The following is an 18864-nucleotide window of genomic DNA, read 5'->3' on the forward strand; positions in this document are numbered from 1 at the left end:
GGTAGAGAAAGGGAAGCTCGAGGAGAGAGAATTGGATTGAAGCTGAGCTGCTTGAAGTTCAAGGGGGAATTACTAAAATAGAATAAATAAAGTTAAAAACCAAGCGACAAGTTGGAAAAAAGATTTACATCATATATTATACTTAAGTATTGATATTTTTAGTGTGTAAACCACTTTTATAAACAATTTTAAAATCAAATCTCTTCACAAACAAATCAAATCTCTTAGGCTGGGGTTTGAGAGAGGAAGTTTACAAAGCACATTGTCAATATCCTTGTGGAAGAACAAAGAGCACAAGCAATTCTCAGAATTACAAACGGCCTCAATAGTAGTAGAAATGACGGATTTGAGTTATGTTTTTCAAATGTCAGTTTGTTAAAGATTAAAAGATTGATATTAACCAGTATTTATGAGGCAAGGATAAAGGAAAGAGGGCGAACCATTCACTTACAGGTACAGAGGAAATGGTGTCATTCTCTAAGATAGTACTGTTTGGCAGTATGCATAAGGGAGCATCAATTTCTTGTCAGAGAAATTTTACTTCTAGTAGTTCATTTAAAGGAAACAAATAATTAGAAGTATGAGCAAAATTGTGTGTAGGGGCTGCATTTCAGCACTGATTACAACAGCAAAATAACAGGAAATCATGTTGGTTAATCAGGTATGTCCTTGTGATTATGGTCCTGCCATTAGCATTAGGTTGTAGAAGACTATTCAAGAAAATATAAATTCCTAGGTGATAAAAATGGTTACAAAAATATGTATATTGTGATTCTGTGTGTGTTTTTAAATATTGGAGGGACATACATCAAAATGTTTGTAGTAGCCCTATTAATGTGTTAAAACTACAGGTTAGTTTTTCTTCTCTGCTCTTTTTGTTTTCCTGGTTCACATAATAAACTTGTTTTATTTTAGTAATTAGGAAAAAAGAATAGATTATTTAAAAATAGTATTTTGGATATTAATATTTTGGATTTATAAATTGGAATGATTATATAAACCCACTTACAAGTATCAGTTCATTTATGTAATTGAGTGAATTACAGTAATATAAAACTTTAATATAGCCTCTTTTGGTTTCACTGGTATTTCTTCTAATCAGTATTTTTTCCAAAGAAAATATTTTTTCGACATTTGTTAAGCAATGTCTTCCAGTTAAGAAGTATGGTAAGTGATGTTTATCTTTCTCCCTATGTAATAAATTTTTATTTAGTATAATATTTTATTCAGAGATCAGAATAAAAGGAAACGAGCTTAATTATAGTGAGAAATTACTTACAAACCAAGGTTTAAAAATTTTGTTTTCAAAGTGAACACTGAATAGTGTTGCCAAGGGAAGGCTCTGCATTCTGTCTTGACTAAAGATGGGATAGGAAGATCATCTGCTTTAGAAGGCTTAGCTGTTAATCTTTACTGAGGTAGAATCATTTGACTGAAGGACCTCTTGTTATTGCTCATAATTTTGTAATTTTATAGTCTTGAGGAAAGAATATTCTCTTCACTTATTTTTGTATCTAGAATAATTATTATAAAGTGATTGACCCAAATAGAATCTCTAAATACATCTCTTGTCTAGTCTAAAATATGTTAAAAATCACTGAAGTTTGATAGTTAAGATCACAACTATTACATTATTTCACTTCATTTCCTAAATGTATTAGGTAAAACTATTTTATCATCAAACCTATATTTCAAAAATTGTGTTTTGGAAGTATCTCTTTAACACTAAGGAAAATAACATTTTTTTTATAGAACTGACTGAAGTATCTCTTTTGACCCTTTAATGTCTTTTCTTTGGTCTTCCATGCACAGCTAAAGAATAACATATTCATAATATTGTTAATGTAATTTGGTGGTTGACTTCATTAATCAGGCAGGGATAAAGAGATAATTAAGGAAAAAAACAAAGTGCTGTCCTATCAGAGATTATTTTCCAGTAACTAAGGCTTAGAAATCATAGTCTTTTAAAAGCAAGATCTTTTCAGATGTTACAGTGTATTTTTTATTAATGCTTTGGACACCAAAGGTTTCTGCTAGTTAAATCAACAAGAATTTGATTTAGTGGGCAATTAAGCTATGCTGTAAGTATGGCAGGCCCTTGGCAAAACCATGAATAAAACAAATATATTTTTGAACCTTTCACCTTTTCTTTTGGTGAATTTCCATTCAGATTTTTTATCCATGTTCTTTTTGGCATGCTGTGCCCTGAGCACCCCACGCTGCTAGACAAAGAAAGTAGTGGATTCACAGCATATACTAATCTTCAAAATGAATTTAAAAGTTCCATCTAAATAACATACTTTCTTAATCCAGCAAAATACAGCATGACAGCTGATGCTGAAAATCTCAGGCAGGGTTGGCATTTTTCCTGTGTCTTAAATCATAGTATGTGAACCTGCCTAATTCATCTGCTCTGTCCCCAATACTCTTCATATAGAACCTTGCTTATTTGGTGTCCTTTTATACTTATGGAGGTGCTGTTTGTATACTTAAAGGTCTGGGATCAACACCATGGGATTTTCTCAAACTGGAATTTAAAAGAGGTGATGACAACATTAATATAGATATTACTTTATTTTCATGTGTATATAGACTATATATGTATGTGTGTGCGTAGAGACTATGTAAAATATCTTTTAAGTTGTGCTTTATTTCCTGCAGTCAGATATGATGCAGTGAGATACAAGTATAAGCTTTCATTGTACATTTAGAGTGAAAATATAAAATAAAACAAAAAGCACATTATATAAATTTAACCCAATAATTAATTATCTTTAAAAAGAAAGTTTTGAATTTAATTGAAAAATAGACAATATATTCCTATGGACATATACTTAATATTGTCATCATTAAGAAAATATTGAGCACTTATATGCATTAAATTCCATGGCTTTAAAGAATCATAAAATATGTTTCCTGCCCTTAGGAGGTTTATAATCTCATGGAGGAGACAGCCTTGCATCCTTTTGTTCTGCATACATTTACTGAATGTTTTTGTGCAAAATAAGAATCTTTTCTCTTGAGGAATTTAAAGGAGGGGATAGCACATGTATGTACATATTATGAAAGAAGTTCATAAAATGTAAACTGACATAATAGAAATTTAAAAGAGATATTATGTGTCTGGAGGCCACGTGCATTAAAAGAAAGATGTCAGTGTGAAGTAGCACCGGCTAAATGCCAAATGAGTGAGGTTAACAGAGCTTCAGTGGAAGTACCCAGGTACCAGGCAGTTGAGGAAAGTTTCACTTATAAGGTAGAACTTAAATTTTCCTAAAAAAAACCCAAAACTAAGTGAAGCCTGTGGGGGAGACTCTCCAGAGGAGAGGCTTATAAATATGAGGTTCTGTACATGGGAATGCAATCCTTTGCCTTTTCATAAATTAACATTTTCAGAGACTTTAAACATTTTTAAGCGTATTAGTGGAAATATAAAATTACATAATTATTCAAAGAAAAATATATAATAATTAGATATTGTGGTACATTTTCCCATAGGCTGAAATTCTGAATGATGATCATATTTGACTTACTTCACTGTAAGAAAAATATTCCTTGTTTGCATTATGATAGAATTTTATTACAGCGAATTGCACTCCAAGTATTTCAATGTAAGGTAGTGAGAGTACCTTGTGAGAATTTAACCTTACAGCCAACACTTGACACATAAAGATATGAAACATTGCTTTAAAGGGACCAAATGTCTTCCAACCCTAAAAAAGTAGATAGAAACTTGTTTGAGTATTAACATTGCTAAAGAAAGACTGTTCAATCAGGAGGAACAGTTAACAGCCAGGAGAGCATGGACAATGGAAGGTACCAGGGCAGATGCTGACAGTCTCCATTAAGTCCAGTGTAGGCAATTGAGTGCCAGACCTAAAACTTGAAAGGACCTGGTGAGACATAGTGGGGATACATTAATCTCTCCAGAGGAGATAACAATCAAGTATTTGAATCTTAGAGCTAACTCATATTGATTTGATGCTATAATCACTAAACAAACTTCTGAACAGTTTGTCTTTCCATGGTGATGTACTGGAGAGGCAGTACCTCAATAGTCATACATTATGAAGTAATCAATCTTGGAAAGCAAACAAAACTTATTTCTTAGGGTATAAGTTTAAGAAAAATTCTTGGAACTTGACACCTTACTAAGGTAATGCCAAGCTTTGAGGACTCTTGAGAGATCGCTGGCTTTTCTGGGTGATATAGCCTTTTGTTACTCTTGATATATTTTGTTACTCACTTTACCTACATTCTCCAATAATTTTGTTTAAAACGTGTGTGAAACTTTATTTAGTACATATTACTTGATATTATAGCTGCTTAGTATAAATAAATCAAAATTATGGGGCCTGGGGTGCAAATAATATGAATTTAGTAGTTAGCCCTGAAAAACTCCACAAGTTCAGGCCCCTCAACTCCCATAAGATATGTATGTGCAACTCACATGTTTGCACTGTTCTTGTCTGTGCACAAGGTTTTTATCTCCCCAGATATATTACTAGTTGCCTAAGGCCAGATACCATATATTACCTTTTATAGACCTCATAGTGTTAAAGAAGCACGCTATAAATGGAATGAAATTTAGAACAGCAAGTTGTTAAAAAAAAAAGGAATAGAGCTTTTCTGTTTCTGTGTATACTCTTTTATAGAATTTATGTTAAAGGGAAAGAAAAAACACATTTTAAGGACAAGGGCTTTAATGGAGAAAAATGCAGGTATAACATACTGTTTTCTTTGTGGCTGTGGCAAGAACAACTTAGATTCTTAGGCGTGTTTGTTACTTCACCAAATTAATTTAAAACAGGATTTAAAATCTTCTTAACCCTACTTAAGACTTGAAAGGTAATCATCGGTTAACAGAAAATAAATTTACAGAATTTCTCTTCGGAAGGAATATTAACAACTCATTATGTCAGTATTTTGCACTTCTCATACAAGTAATTATTTTAGTTTAAATTACTGCAGGATGAAAATGATATGGAGATAGATTATTTCAAAAATCTTAGTTTGTCAATATTAAGTAATTTTTTTGTATCTCTGTGTCCTACACTTAAAGTTACAGCCCTTAGACTAGATTTCAATAATTCATTGAATTCTCCATGAATATGTACACAAAAAGAATTCAATGTGAAATTGTAATTAAGCAAAAATATTTGAGTGTGTGAATATGATGTAGCAATTACTTTTGCCCTCAAAGTAATAATAGTAAGATATCTTTAGTTCAATAAAATGGATATGAAATAAATATCATAACTTTTAAATATAGGGAATTAAGACTCCTAAGGTCAATTGAGTAGAGAAGTGACTGTTTTTCCTCCTTCCCTTACTTCTGTGTCTCTGGACTTTTCTGTCATTTGTCATAGACTGAAATTGATTTTTACCACACCTGTAATTAGCATACATTTTGACTGTTATTTACAAAGGGACTCTTGTTGCTGATGTTTCATTTATATCACTTCATTTGCTCCTGTATATCCGACAGTGGTCTCTTTGGAGGCAAAGAGGGTAGTGTTGGTGATTTTTAAATCTCATTCTCTTGATGGTTTGAATCTAGTTTTGCTGTCATAAGTACTGCTGCCATAAACATCATTGTGCTTATATCTTTGTGCTTTCATTCATTAGGATATTTTTACAGGATATGGTTCCAAGAGCTGAAATTTTTAAAATTATTACAATTCTATTTATAGTTAGGCTTAAAGGAGCTCTCTTTCATTAAATCTAAGAGCCTTGTAGTAGGGTAATTCATGTATTCTACAACCACACTAAAGAGAACAAGAATTCAATAGAACAAATATTTGGCGACAGCAAATTTCATGGCTACCTGACATTTATCATATTTTCCTTATTTGAATCATTTTTGAAACTGCTCTCCTATTTGCCGTTAGAATACTGGCTTTGAAACAACCAACCCAGAGAAGAAAGGTATATTTTAGTGGTGAATTTCTTTAATGGACTTCATTCTTTCACTGATTCTATAAATATTTTCAAGTACATATTAAATTCAGGGAACTGTATGAGGTGAAATATGAAAATGAATCATACATAGATTTTTGTCTCGAACTTGATAATTTAAAATGAGAGGTAAGGTGAGGCCATATGTTACTCTCAAAGAAAGCGCAAATGTTTCAGAGAAGTCAGGAAGGAAAGTCGAGGATTAAAGAGCTGTGGGAGAGAGAGAGGTAAGACCGAAAGCCTGTGATCAGGGAAGGTTTCTTGGAAGATGTTTTCCGTTAAACTTTGATCAAGCGATAGGATCTAGACTTAAGGAGAAAGGCATGCATTCTACAAACTCTGTAAAGTACTTGTGGTGTTGGAGGTAAGCGCTGTGTTATTTAAGCACTTTACATTTTTAATCCCTGTAAATCTCAAAGAACACTATGTAGATAGGTACTCTCATTATCTCCATTTTATTACTAGGAAACTGAGGTCCATTGAAGTTTTGTAACTTGCAAAGTATCCCGTGGCTAATAAATGGCAGCACCACAGAATGATTTTTGGGAATGGTGAGCTACTGTGTTTATTTAGGTGGAGAATCAGACAACTAAAGGAGACTACCATTCATAAGATTGGGAAGATCTGTCCAGATGAGAACCTGGGGGTCACCAAGTGCTAGAGTGGGGCATTTGTAGACAGATTTTGTCTAGGTAGTGATGCAGTGATTTCTGATAGGCCAGAGATAATAAAGACTAAAAAAAAGTAGCTGGATTTGATAACTAGCTGGTCATTGGTATATCAATCACATTTATGTAGCAATTACTCTGTGCCAGGATTGTAAAGTAAATGCTGCCAACATTGAGAGTAATGAGGGCAGAAAAATGGCCATTGGATGTGGTAAGGAGAAAGGGACTGATTGTATTCCATTCTATCTATCCTCTCTCCCACCTTTTGCTTATCAACTTCTTAAACGATCCACTGATTCTGCTCTCCACTGACCATTATTGTCATTATTATAATTATTTACTTATTTTATATATTGGAAGACTGTGCTGATTGCCTTATGTATATTCTCTTATTTAACCTTTAAAAGAACTTTAGGTGATAGATAACATTATTAACTGTATTTTTTTTTTGAGAGGGCATCTCTCATATTTATTGATCAAATGGTTGTTAACAACAATAAAATTCTGTAAAGGGGACTCAATGCACAGTCATTAATCAACCCCAAGCCTATATCTCAACAGTCTCCAATCTTCTGAAGCATAATGAACAAGTTCTTACATGGTGAACAAGTTCTTACATAGTGAATAAGTTCTTACATGGTGAACAGTGCAAGGGCAGTCATCACAGAAACTTTCAGTTTTGATCATGCATCACAACTATAAACAATCAAGTCAGATATGATTATTCGTTTGATTTTTATACTTGATTTATATGTGAATCCCACATTTCTCCCTTATTATTGTTATTATTATTTTTAATAAAATGCTGAAGTGGTAGGTAGATGCAAGATAAAGGTAGAAAACATAATTTAGTGCTGTAAGAGGGCAAATGTAGATGATCAGGTGTGTGCCTATGGACTAAGTATTGATTCAAGCTAGACAAGGACAATAAAACATCCACGGATGCAGAAGATTTCTCTCAAAACAGGGGGGTGAGGTTCTAAGCCTCACCTCTGTTGATCCCCAATTTCTCACCTGATGGCCCCCCTGCGACTGTGCCTGTCTTAGGTTGTTCCTCCCTTGAGGAATCTTACCCGTCTCTAACCAGTCATCTTCCGGGGCCATACAGGGAAATGTAAAGTTGGTAAGTGAGAGAGAAGCAATATTCTTTGAAAGTTAGCTTTTTACTTCTTTGCAAATTTATGCCCTGTGGCTTCTATGCCCAGCATTTGTCTTGAGGTATCTTTACCACTTGGAAGAATTATGATACTCGGTAATTTTTTATATGAGGCACGAATTCTACTAAAGGGTTGTAATTAGGAAGGAAGAAGAAAAGGTATAGAAGTAGCAGACAGAAGAAAACATGGGAAGATTGATTATTTCTTTGACATATGTTCTTGTAGAGTAACATAAGCATGTATAGGTTTTAACAAACTACTAATTAAATTGCATACACACATTAACAAATAGGAATACAGCTACATAACAAAAGCAGACCTACAATTACCAGCCATATCCAGTGAAACCAAGAAAACCAGTTAGGTACCCTAGGCATTTGTGAAAACTTATCAATGATATAATGGATATTGTCTAACTGAATTTGAATAGTTTGAGAAAAATCAAACAAATCAAAACAACACATTCCTAGGAATTCATTATAAACTGTATTTTACGGATGAGGAAACTGAGTTTAGGAGCTGAAGCAACTTGCTCATGGTTACTAATTGGTGAATCTAAGATTAATCTAAGTTTGTTTGACTCCAAAGCCATTGTGACATCAAAGTTGTGTTATATGCCTGAATTTAAACAAACAAACAAACAAACAAAAAAGCATATTCTGCTGTTTCTACACAGCATCTGGAATATCTGGAGTCTGAAGGTCTGGAGTGTCTCCGGTGTCATCCTCAAATCTTGGATAATGCACTCAATCATGTGTATGTTTTTGATTGATAATCTTATTTTATACAATTTTTCTTTATTATCTCTCTTTTTGATACTATAACAAGCCATTCTTTCTTGTAATGATAATAGCAAACATTTATTCAGTAATCACTCTGTGCCAGGCACTGCTTTAATTGTTTGACATGTATTAATCATATTTAACCCTTGAAACAATTTAGTAGGATTATCATAATTGTACATGTAAGGAAACTGAGACTGAGAGGCCATAGAACCAGGATTTGAATTCTGTCATTCTCCTCTACAGCCTGTACTTTAAACCACAGACTTATAACTCCTTCTGACAAGTAAAGGGTGGGTTTTGAGATTTTTTTTTCATGGTTTTTTGTGCTGTTAAAAATCATATATGTTTATGATTAGAATTAAAAAGGACAGCCCTGTCTTCAGTTTTCCATAACTACCACTTTAAGTACAATGTAGTAGTGCCAAAATTACATTTTAATAGTGGCTAAATCTATCAAGAAATTTTACCCAAAAGATCAAAGATCATTATTTTGTTGATTTTTTTAAACAATGATAGCTTTTAAAGATCAAACACATTGTGTATTTTTATTTACGTCAACCCCACCCCCTCCCCATTTACTGAGCACTGGACTGAATAGTGCTTGGAGAGAATAAATTTACACAAAAAATATTGTCTTTACACATGGTATTTTGGAGGCTTAGTGGCCCTCCTGAATGTCTCTCTGCTTAGAGGTGTATTTGATAGCCATTTGAAAGATTTCCTAAGCTATAAAAATCTGTCTCTTTGTATGTTTGTTTATTTCATATTTTGTGTGACTAAAATAGCACTGCTGAGGTGAATGATTCCCTCCTTTTACAGTCATTTCACAGATGTCTCAGAGAAAAAATAAAGCCTAAGTTTGTATTTATAATAGAATCAGTTTTAATTAGTTTCCTTTGCCATAGTTTAGTACCATTTATTCCAAAGGTTGCTGTTTTACTTTACAATCCTAGGTATATTCTCTAGGGACTAGAATTTAATTTTTATGTATATGCTTAGAAATAAGGAAGGTTGATTTTTTCCTAGGCTTTTGTTATTGTTACTGTTAGAAAACTTATGAAGATAACCCCACATGGTTTAATTATCCATAATTTAAGTCATTGTCTTAATGGATGCCCAGTTTTCCTTTATTTTCATATGAACAATTCAGACAATTATTCTATACAAAGTCTGTATGATAACACCCAGTTCTGGCAAGACAATGTGGAAATGATATTTTTGTTGGAGAATGTAAATGCATATGACCCTTCTGGAGGGTAACTTGGCAGTTTTTATCCAAAACTTGAAAAATGCTCATACCCATTATTCCAGAAAGTCAACTTACTGGAGTTTATCCTAGGATATATATGTAAGGCTTTTACCAAAAATATTTAATACACCATTATTTATAACATTGAAAAATAGAAAAGAAAACCTCTAAGAATATGTTGGTTAAATTAAGTATGGTACCTCTATTTAACAGAACACCATTTATCCATTAAACATTGTTATAGAAAATACTTTGGCTTTGGGAAAATGTTCATGGTATATTACTAGGTGAAGGTGAATAGTTTAAGATAGTTTTTAAGTATGTGTTAATTAAAAACTAGAAGTAAAATACCAATAATGCTTATCTCTGTATAATGAAATTTTATGAGTGATCTCCCCTGCTTTTGGTCATCTGGATTTCTTCAAAAATTGTCTGTAAAGATACAAAGTGCTTTTGTAACTGGTGTGAATATTAAAATACAAAGCTAATATTATCTGATAAATTGTTACATCTCTTATTTTCCTGTATTGTGTGATCCACTATACAGACTTACTAAAAGAACTAGTAGAATAGTGATGAAGTTAGAAAAAAAATGCAACCTATTAATAACTTGGGAGGAGAAAAAGACATGGTATATTATTGAGGCTTGGTATTTAGATAGGCAGAGAGATGCAAAACTATGGTCATCTGAACTGAAACTTTGTGGCCCCCCACAGCATCTACCCCATCAGGTGGCAATGGTTATTTATCATGATAATTAGACTTTCAGCGGGAATGGTCAGCTTCCTCACCATCTTTAAGGTCTTGTTTCCTGATACCTTTGCTGTACCTATATATGCTTAGGGACCTGTACCCTCAAGTTCAACCAATATTCCTTGTAAAATTGAAAATCAGACAGTTTTCACCGCTTCTCAAACAAGGAAAAGTGGGTGCTCTGTGGTACTCGTAATGATTCCCATTGTCTTGTAGAAAATCAGTGTAGACCACACCGCAATGCTAGGCAAACAGTCAATGACAGAAGGTCATGACACACAGATTCTTTCCTCGTTTTTCATGACTGAAGCTCTATGAGAGCTGATTTGCCAAAAACAGGCTGTACCAGCATTAGTTCAATATAAATCACGTGAAAACAAACCATCACACCCACATATATTATAAATGACTTGCAAGGCACATAAAGGGTGATTTTTAAAGCATAGATAATTTAATGAAGTAGATTTGAGTATTTTTGTGAAATTAGAGCAGAAATATGAATAAAATATTAGGAAAACTGAAATTTGAGGCATAATTTTTAGTGGAAAGAGAAAGTACATGAGAAGCAGTAGTAGTTGTTCAACTCTTAAAATACTCCTCAGGACCGTTTCCCTAATTTTATTAGGAAAACATGCAGTCTGAAGGTATATATGTATATGATGAGTCATGTTGGAGGCTATCTTTTAAAATTCAGCATTTTTGTCTATTTTTTTCAGTATATATTTTACATAGTCAAGATTGTATGACACAAATACATTGGCATCTTGTTTTTCTTTTAATATACGAGAATTACAATTTCCTTTGTCATTATTATATTTCATAATCTTCAATGGCTACATGATATTCCATTTTGTTGTACTATAAATAAATTAATTTTCTCTACTATTCCTTTTTTTCTCTTCTAATAATGTAGCACCAACCTTCATCTGCATTATTTCCTTTGGACAGATTCTCCAAACTGGAAATACTGGGAAGGATTGAATATCTTTAAAGGGTGTTAATTCATTTTGCCAATTTACTTTGAAAAGCTGAACTAACTCACACTCTTTAAAGCATCAATATATAAAACAACATGACTTATGTAGGTTTTCACAGGTATTATTTGAAATAAGTTATCTTTAAATGAAAATAAAAATAAATGCCTTATGATAAAAAAGTTTTATGTAAAAACCTTTGATTCTCATGGACATATTTCTAAAATATTTTGTTTCTCTAACAAGAATATATGAAACAATATTAAAATGGAAGTTATTTTAATTACTGAAGATAAAACATAATATTACAAAAATAAAAGACATAGTGACTTAAGTTGGGGAAAACCATGAAACTGGGAGGCAGGAATTCTGAATTCTGATCTTGGTTCCGCTCCTCACTGACCTTGAACAAGTCTCTCCTCCAAATTTCAGTTCCCTTAGCTGTAAAATGAGGGCATTAGATCTCATAGGCCCTGAAAGAGGAAAAGCAAGAGCTAAATATGTAGTAATTACTATAAAGCTCTTGCTGTTTTTAAGATGCTGATATTTTATTATTTGGGATGTTCTGATGTTTAGCAAACCACTAAAGTTACTTTTGAGTAATGCTTTTTCACCCTTTTGATTCTTTCCTCATTCAGACCAAGGGATTCTTTGCTATGTTTTAGCTGCTTCTTTATCCGGTTATGAAACCTTTGTTGGGTAGATTTGATAAGGAAAATGTAGAGGCATTGTGCTTTACTATTAAGAGAACAAATACCTTAAAAACATTGCAGTAAGTAGCATATTGTATGAATATTGTTTTTCACAGAACAATAGTTACTAAAAAGTGGGTGTCACTATTAATTGATTAGCCTATACTAAATTACTAGGAGGTAGTGATTGGATTATACAAATGAATTACAAATAAATAATTGTTCATTGATTTTGCCAACTAGATGGTAGAGAGATTAAGAGCTTGTTTGTGCACAGAGTTTTGTATTTTTATTTCAAAAATCAATTAAGTGTTTGGCAAGAAAGCACTGAAGGAAATTAGATTGCATATGCTGATTACTAATGTCCAGAGACTGATGCGCACAAAGTTTATATCTATGCTATGACAAAATATCTGAAAGAAAATCTCAACTTTCTGTGTATTTCCCATTTATTTATTCACTTACAGTAAGTTTCTTCAAAGTTACACACATTATAAGAGAACACAAAAAGAATGTAAGATGATTCTTCTAACAATTTTCAGGTTATTTTATAAAAACTAAACACAGCACATGAAAAGGATAAATAACAATACAACAAAGCATATGTTGAAACTATACTGATTGTTCAAGTGAAACCTGTAATAATATAGGAGGTTAGGAATGAATCTTGACATTTCTTTCTCCCTAATGTCTCACATTTAATCCCCAAATTCTATCCCTTTTAACCAAAAAGTGAATCTGGAATCTATTTATTTCTTTCCATTTCTACTGCCCCCACTTTGGTTCAGGCTATCATTATCCCCAGCCCCAAATTATGTAACTTGTCTTTTTCCAGTTTTGTTTTACTCAGTTGCTTCTCCACCTTCGCCAGTATAATCTAAAACTGCAAAATTGAGTATGTTGACAGCTTGCGGATAAATGGCTCTAAATAGGTTTTGATGCTTCCTATGATTGGACTTCGACTTATGCCTCTAGCCTCATTGATCCCCTCTGTCCTATGTACACTTCATGGTATAACCATGCTATTTAATGTACCTCGAATGTGACCTGTGCAGGATCTTCTCAGTTTAAACACTTCTTCCTTAGGGAGGTATCCTATGTCCCCTTTGGTTACAGTCAGCTACCCTGTTATCACATGTGGCTTTTCCTCTTAATTCTTCTGTTATTTATAACAAAACATACTTGTTTAATTATCTGCTTTTGTGATGGTGTATTTTGTGTTTTTATGGAGTCTCCAGCACCTGTACAATGCTTGGCACATAGAATATGTTTAATATTTTATACATGAAAGAATGAATATAGAAAGGGAGATAGTAGAGTGTAGGAGGGTCTTACTGAGAAGATAGGTCTTTGAGAATGAGTACCTATTTTGATTATCGTAGGAGAATAAATACTGCACAGATAAATCAGATTTCCCTGAATATGATTTTTCATCCATGTGTGCCATTGTATACATACAACCAAGCATTGAAACTTTGTCTGAACCTGTACAATTAGAGGCAGTAATTTCTTTAAAGGGATAGTAGGATCTGGCTATTAAGGAAGCACAGGTTATTTTTTTACAAATTAAAAATATATATATTTAAGGTGTAATAATGTTTCCCCCCAGGTTTATTGAGATATAATTAACATATTGTGGAAGTTTAAATTGTACATATTGATTTGATATACTTATATAATGCCCAATGATTACTACCATAGCTCAACTTTCAAGTGTGTAATATAATATTAGAAACTACGATCACTATACTATACATTAGATCCCCGCAACTTACCCATCTTATAACTGGAAGTTTGTATTTTTTGGCTAATATCTCCCCCACCTCCCCAGCCTCTTAAAGATGCCCAGTCTTTAGGACTCATTTTGACTAGTTTTCATGATAATACATATTATGCTTATCAAATGTTGTGAGTGAGAGAAGGGACATTATGCTGATTTGTTATTAGCCTACATTTATCTAAAACATTTTCTGCATAGCACTTTAGCTATCATTAAGTTTCATTTAGTTTACTTCACAGGTTCATAAATAAAGTGTTCATAGGCATATAAATAAAATCTTCATTAATTCAGGCTATACATACATAATTTGAGGGCTATTTTAGGGTATAATATTGTACTTGGTGTCCTAATTTTCAATTCAGTTAAATTGATGATAATTTGTCTATTTTTGCTTTATTTCTAAAAACACACTCTTTTTCACATGGTAAATAGAAAGTATTTCCATTTATAATTTTAAAAGATGTTAATCCTCTATTATCAGACTACTTATTAAGTCTTAAATTTTCCCGATTCTACTATGTTGTGTAAAATAAAGCATTATAAGAACGTTGATGAATGCAAATAAGATGCAATGAAAAACATCATGAAAAAAACGCCAATAAGTCACATAAGTTTACTTCCTAAATTTAAGCATGCAGCTTTGGAGTTCGGTGATAGCACATTGTCTTTGCATGTTAAATTCTGTAGATGAAGACATTAAATAAAAATATGAAAAATATTTTGATTTGAAGCAGCTTGGTCTGATGAATATAAAATAAAAATGAAGTTCCTGAGAATTAAAAGTGAATATGTATTTATCTATTTACCTACTTTTATTCACAGTTATCAAAGATTGTGAGAATAACAGTTCTTTCTCTTTAGGGACTTCTAATTTTGATGGATTGGATGAATGATGAAACATACAGTTTGGAGAAAAGTGTCAATTAAAAGAGTACAGTTTTGCTTGTTTAGTCATTACGCTAAAGCTTAGTCATGTATGGAGAAAGCTACAATTAACATGGTATATGCAACAGACACATTGGGTACTTAATTAAATATAACATTGCTTATTTTTAAGGGACTGACAAAAAAAGTCATACCCTCCTTAGCAAGTGAAATCTTTCTAGTAGCAGACGTGGGAAACCAGAAGGATGTGGCTCATTCTCTGTTTGGATGATGCAGAATTGCTCTAAGCAGTAAGCTACTGTTTTCAGAAAGCATTAGCATCTTCAGCAAATACAACTGTGTCATTCTCTCTTAATACGGGTGTTTGTAACTGCAAAGGGGAGACGATAAACAGTATATGAGATTTGACAGCTCCATGATGACTTAAACAGATACTGATGGACAGATCTGCTGTTTGATGTTTTCTTCACTATACTTGAAGATGCTGAGACATAGAGATGGCTGTGATTATCTTTTGTAAGACAGGAAACGCAATCTTTAGGGGTTTCTGGAAATAGAAAGGTCATGCAGTCTGGAACCTGTGAGCCTTTTCAATCTCTAAGTCATCAGGTATGACCTCACAAATTATGATGATGCTATTACATGGCAGAGTTATTGCTTGTTCTAGTTCTTAATCATTTATAATCTATTAATCAATGTTATTGTTTATTATATATCCTTAGTGTATTGGAACAAATATTTATAATGATAGACACCAGCTAAACAATATGAACTTTAAAAATGTGTATGTGTTTGCTTTGTGTTTACTTTAGCTTTTTTAAAGGGGCGAAGTGGAGAGCAAGCAGAGATTCTTTGTATGTGATTAAAACCAAGGTTTGGGGCTCAACAGATTTTTCCAGATTAAGCCTGAATACAGTCAAACTGAATCTTATTTTGAATGATAAAAATGGCTTAAAATTTTCAGACTTTAAAGGATATTATCATAGCTAGCTGTTTATAGATAGTGACATATTAAAATTTTTTTATCTTTAATTTTTTAAGTGTAGAAATAAATGTTTTAATAGTGTATCATTTCATCCTGATGAGGCATTAAATCCTCATCAGGCTACAGAATCATGAAGACAAAATTGTATTTCTGTTGAGAAATGCTGCAACATTTTATCTCTTTTAGTGTGCAACCACACAGCAATACAAGTTTGATGAGGAGAATCATGTTTATCAGCATCTGAGCTATAAGCTAATTTCTTAAAATTTATATTTCAGTATCTGAACAGTTCTAAAGGCATTAGTTTTAATCACTTTTCAGGTCTGTTGAAAAAATGACTGATGGTCCTCTTAATATAGATATCTGCTTATAGATGCTTATACATGAAAGCAGACAAATATTGTTTTTTACAAAGCCTGTGATATTTAAGGTTCCTTAAGATTTTGGACCCAGAGATACTCTGCATTTGCTTACTTTCATTTTCAAAATGAAACGACTTGAGTACATTAAACATGTTAACTACAAAGAATAGAGAATCATGGCAGCAAAGAATTTGGATTTATATATTCATTTTATCCCGAAACTCTGCTATTTATTTTAAATCACATTTTCTAGTCAAGTTGTCATGCATTTACTTTTGGTTTATTATAGCAAATCCTCAGAATTACATGCCTGGGTAAAAGAAACTGTGCCTGTGTTTGGCATTCAGATTTTGAAGGAAATGTATTTTATTTTTTTAATATTATACATATTTCTGCCTCAGTTTTAGAGGATTTCAGATCCATGGCCAGGTATTCCACATGAAATGAGCAAAAAGAGATAAAATGTTGCAGCATTTCTCAACAGAAATACAATTTTGTCTTCATGATTCTGTAGCCTGATGAGGATTTAATGCCTCATCAGGATGAAATGATACACTATTAAAATGAACATGTTTATCAGAAGACTGAAGTAGAAGCCTGATACAGTGATTTAATTCAGTGAAGGGGTCAGTTTCTCCTTTTTAAATAAAAAACACATTGAAAAAATTCTATCTAGTGATATTGGTTATAATTTATATGTTATTCATGCTACTTAGCCAGCTTATATTCTTATTAGTAGGAAAGATTGCCATAGTCTTAAGCTTGATTAGTTTTGGAATGATTTGAATATACCTTTGAGTTGCTACAAAACCTGTTTAATCTGTTAGAATTTATTTCCAGTATTTGCATGTATTAGTCACCATGAGTACATTCTGTTTCTTGGCATTGCTTTAGGATTCCTCTAGGTATTGGTTTCACAGAATTCTGCTATTTTTCACTATATCTGTGACCTTTCAGAAGAACCAAACCATAAAGATGATTTTTGGTTATTTTCCTTTAGTGGCCCTTAAATGAGTATATCTCAATAGTTTTGTAAGGTAAAAAAAATGACTGTTTTACAGTTGTCATTTCTTTTACAAATTAGAGTGAAATTTCTCTCTGTTGCTTTGTCAGAATATGTTACATTAGAAAGTAAAGACTGGTAAAAATTTCACAGACATATAAGCGTAATGTCAACCTTTTTTCCTGTGAGGCCTTGCCCTTTTGAATGGTGAAATTGACTGTAAATTTGCCCAGTAGTCATCAGTCATTTTCTTTTTACAGTGGTTACCTCTGTCTGTACTATTTTACATACATTTCATTATACACCAAAAAGATTCTAAAGGTAAGCTGTTTATAAGCAGTTCTTTGAACAATTGTGCAGGTCAGTAACATTATGTAAAGCTGGTCATTTGCACGATACTGTATTTGGTATTGTGAGGAATAAAGAAAAATTGTTTCCTGGTTTTAAGGAGATTATGAGATACTGTATACAAATGAGCTATGCTTGCATTTTGAGTTGGCTTTTCAAAGATGGTAAATCAGTTTCAAGTTAATTTATAAACTGATGAATCTTAGGAGGAGTTACAGATAACTTTTTCTTCTCATGCAGATTTCTTGGTATTACAGAAATAAAACATTGGGTCAAACTGTATAATCTAGCATGTCATAATTTTGACAACTGCATAAAGTTCTTTTATAATGCATAATTTATTGTAGCAGGGCATTATAAATTATGAATCAATAAAATAACTTTGTAAGTTTTAGAAGCTATCATCAATTTGTCTTGAGAGTGAAGGAGCGTCTTACTCACTGGCAGGAGGCAAAGCAGGGACCTCAAGAATTGGCCCAAAACAGGGATATGACCAGGCCAGGGAACCAGTCTAGTCATCAGTAATTATGTGTTATGGAAAGGGGTTTAGCCTCACTGGGATTAAATTTGGAAATAAAGAGTAACAACTTTAGCTGTGTTTGATACTAACTAGGTCATCTGGGGAGTTCTTTGAGTAAAATGGTTGTGGAGATGGGATTTCACCTCAGGCTCTGAGAAAGGGTTCTGGGAGGAACTAGTATGGAAGCAGGTCGGAGCCAGCTGACTGTGGATATCTACATACGGTCCATTTTCCTTTCATACCAGTACGCTGGCTGAAAGTAGCCAGGGGCAGGACAGAGCAGATGCAAAGCACTTTGCAGCGCCCAGAATCCAGTGCTGGGGCAGGCTGCCCAATAGCGCCTTCAAAGTTTCTGTTGTCTTGTGTGACAGCAATAGAACATTTATTTGCAAATTCTTCCGGTTCGTTACACTTGGCTGTAGTAAGAGGTGTGTAGTATGGTGGTGAAACATCTGGACCACCACGTACGCTGGGTTCAAATCTTAGCTTTGCCACTTACCAGCTCTATGATCTTGGGCAAGTTACTTTTCTGCATATGAGTTTTTTCATATGTAATATAGGGATAATAATGGTACCTCCCTCAGAGCATTGTGAAGATCTAGTGAGTTAATGTATATAAGCACTTGTATATACCAAGTGCATTAGTGCCAGCACGATTTATTGGCAGATGTTATATACATCCTAAGCACTAGGACAGTCACTGGCAGGTGCTGGTAATGGTAATCATACACTTTATTTTCATTCC

General features: G+C 33.0%; 1 protein-coding gene across 8 annotated transcripts in view; it reads left to right on the plus strand.

The window, feature by feature from the left end:
• SLC4A10 (solute carrier family 4 member 10) overlaps positions 1–18864 on the plus strand; it is a 262310-nt gene that overhangs the window by 57951 nt on the left and 185495 nt on the right. For 2 of the 8 annotated variants that reach the window (XM_036996109.2, XM_036996110.2), the window contains exon 1: positions 15490–15510. The exons of 5 other annotated variants lie outside the window; for them this stretch is intronic. Coding sequence is in view for 1 of the 3 variants with exons in the window: in XM_036996104.2 (XP_036851999.1) it covers positions 15466–15510 (45 nt within the window). In the remaining 2 variants the exon portion in view is untranslated. Of the gene's footprint in view, positions 1–15206; positions 15511–18864 lie in introns of those variants that run through there. One more of the 8 variants, XM_036996104.2, reaches the window with a different exon arrangement.

The sequence above is a fragment of the Manis javanica genome, chromosome 7 (assembly GCF_040802235.1).
Source record: "Manis javanica isolate MJ-LG chromosome 7, MJ_LKY, whole genome shotgun sequence".
Classification (NCBI taxonomy): Eukaryota; Metazoa; Chordata; class Mammalia; order Pholidota; family Manidae; genus Manis; species Manis javanica.